The following is a 2,324-nucleotide window of genomic DNA, read 5'->3' as shown; positions in this document are numbered from 1 at the left end:
TTGGAAGCCTCTAGTGGCTTGAAGTACTACTCAATGCCCCAATGTCTCCTCTCGGGTTGTCCGATAGCTCAACTTTGGTTGTCGAATGCCTCGATTGTTGCCTCGAGTCTCATCCATTCGGAACGCTCGCGTGTGCGCTCTATCCGATAGCCAACATATAGTATTCGACTCGACAGGTCTTGAAACGACGTCGTTCGCTGGCCTGCAATGGACGTGTACGTAGCGCTCGGTGTTGGGGTTCGCTGTTTGCACGTTGCGTATTTGAAGTCTCAACAGTCGCTATGGTAGCGAGGTGGGCTCATTTGCTTGAATAACGACTCTAAAATAGAAGCTCTCTACACATTCTGGTCCAACGGGGGTTCCTTGGATGTGCACGTCGGTCTGGCCAGCTGCGTTATAATGGCCCGGTGTTCTGATGGTTGTCCGTAGGACTATATCGGCTTGGACTTGGTTTGTTTTTCTTGGCCGTCCGCACGAACCGGTTACCACCCTGCTGCAGCCTTGCCCTCGGTGAAGCTGTGTTTTTACCTAGCAAGTGCGCCATCGTAAGCAGTTGACCGAACCGCGATTTCCGTTGTGACAAGGCAGCAACAGTTAACGTCCAAGACACAAGCAAGTCATGCTCAAGCTCCACGCTCTGCCTCGTCACTGGACACTCATTGTGACCCACCAACCAGTCTAACAAGACTCTTCTCCCCATGCGATTGCGTTCTGGCCTCGGCGACAATAGCTGCATAAATGCTCCGGAAAACGCCGCTTGGACGTTAGTTGTCCATGACCCACCAAGCCAGGAAGCCTCGGATGAAAAGTCTGATTTGCCTCATCAAAATGTAGCTTATCGGCGATGACGGTGAAAGTCTCTGCTCACGCGCATCGAGATGCCAAATCTACGAATGTAGGTCTTTTTCGACCATCACTCAAAGCCACTCTCGGCATCTAAGATGGCGCGCAGAGTGCCATTTGCCATCAAGATGGCCACCGACCTTTATCGCGTCCGCGTCGTCCGCGTCCATCGGGGCAAGTGCATCGTCGTCTTCCGCGTCTACAGCGTCTACTACGACGGCGGCCACACGTTGCCATCGGACGCCTCCTTCTTCGTGCTCCTCCTCGACGACGGCCGGTTCCTCTTCCCCTCGTACGCCACCGTGGGTCCCAACAGAGGTTTCTCGAGTGCTAATGAGCATTTTGCTATCGCGTCCAATGGCCAAGCACTGGATCACGCGTGGATGACTGCGAACGCGCACACGTTTGTAAAGCGCGTCGAGCAGACGGCGTACGCGCCGGCGACGCTAAAGCAGAATGCCACGTTCGTCTACAGCGGCTTCAAGAAGGAGCGGCAGCTAGAGCAAGGCGTGTACGAAGTCGAGTACACAGATCCCAAGTGGATCGAGCACTTTGAGGTCGGCCACGTGTGGCAAACGTGCTGCTTTGACATGCTGCACAGCATGCCCATTGACACCTCGCACCTCGAGCCCGTGACGACGCCGAAACCAACCCACGCTGCCGCGCCTTCGCCGGCCAAGACGACAAAGAAGTCTGTCCAGAAGACCAATACAAAGAAGCCAGTCAAGAAGACAAAGCCTGTCAAGTCAGGTACGACTCAAAAGGCTGTCGCTCGGCAACGCAAGGCAAAGGCGTAAGGTCAAGCAACTTTGACTCATGATTTTTCTATTACGTTTTGTTCGAGTGCTCTTCGATCACGCTTGCAACAACGCGTTGGGAATATAGGACCCTTCGTTCATCCAACCCACCGGTGCGCCTTCTTGTTAGTAGCCAGGCAAAGAGAATCGAGGCGTCGTTATATGTACTGTACTGTATGCATGGCTACGTAGCCTTCCCCGCTTAGCGCCGTTTGTTGTTGCCGTTACGACAACATCTCGAGTTACCGCTTGCAACGGCTTGTGTCGAGCAAAATCTAAGGTCGCCATGGCATCGATCGTCGTCGCTGCAAGTGCCGTTGGCCTCATCGGCGGGCTCGTTCTCGTGCTCTGCGCACTTCGCCCGCTTCTTTGGCTCGTTCGCACCAAAGCCGTCAGCGATATCTCGGTCGCATGGACAGCGCTGCATGCCGCTGGCCTCGTCTGCTCGTGCGTCTACCTTGTCCTCTTGGAGGTGTGGGCCGGCGCGTTTCCGTTGGCTCTCGAGGCCTTCCTTGCATTGCTTACGGTGCCACTGCTCGTATACTTTCGACTCCGGCGTCCAGCTCAGTGCCGACCAAAGCCGCGCCGGCGCCAGCGGTCGCTCTCGCGCGGCGGCCCCAGAACCGTCGACTTCAACGACGAAGTGCAGTGCGCAGAGGCCGCGTTGCGCCTCGCCGCCTGGTT

At 55.9% G+C, this 2,324-nt stretch overlaps 2 protein-coding genes across 2 annotated transcripts; both read left to right on the top strand.

Moving 5' to 3' along the window:
• Positions 1-971: 971 nt before the first annotated feature.
• On the top strand, positions 972-1,640 carry SPRG_18403 (hypothetical protein; the record flags this gene model as incomplete). Its single annotated transcript, XM_012357841.1, has 2 exons — positions 972-1,161; positions 1,210-1,640. The coding sequence occupies 2 exons, from the start codon at positions 972-974 to the stop codon at positions 1,638-1,640; spliced, it is 621 nt and encodes a 206-aa protein (XP_012213231.1).
• Positions 1,641-1,926: 286 nt separating this feature from the next.
• On the top strand, positions 1,927-2,303 carry SPRG_18401 (hypothetical protein; the record flags this gene model as incomplete). The annotated part of the gene is made up of 1 exon (XM_012357840.1): positions 1,927-2,303. A coding segment is annotated over one exon (377 nt), but the record flags the coding sequence as incomplete, so codon positions are not given.
• Between the last annotated feature and the right edge of the window lie 21 nt (positions 2,304-2,324).

The sequence above is a fragment of the Saprolegnia parasitica genome (genome assembly GCF_000151545.1).
Source record: "Saprolegnia parasitica CBS 223.65 unplaced genomic scaffold supercont2.1173, whole genome shotgun sequence".
In the NCBI taxonomy this organism is placed as follows: Eukaryota; Oomycota; class Saprolegniomycetes; order Saprolegniales; family Saprolegniaceae; genus Saprolegnia; species Saprolegnia parasitica.
The sequence above is the reverse complement of the archived record's forward strand: the minus strand, read 5'-3'. Positions and strand labels throughout refer to the sequence as shown.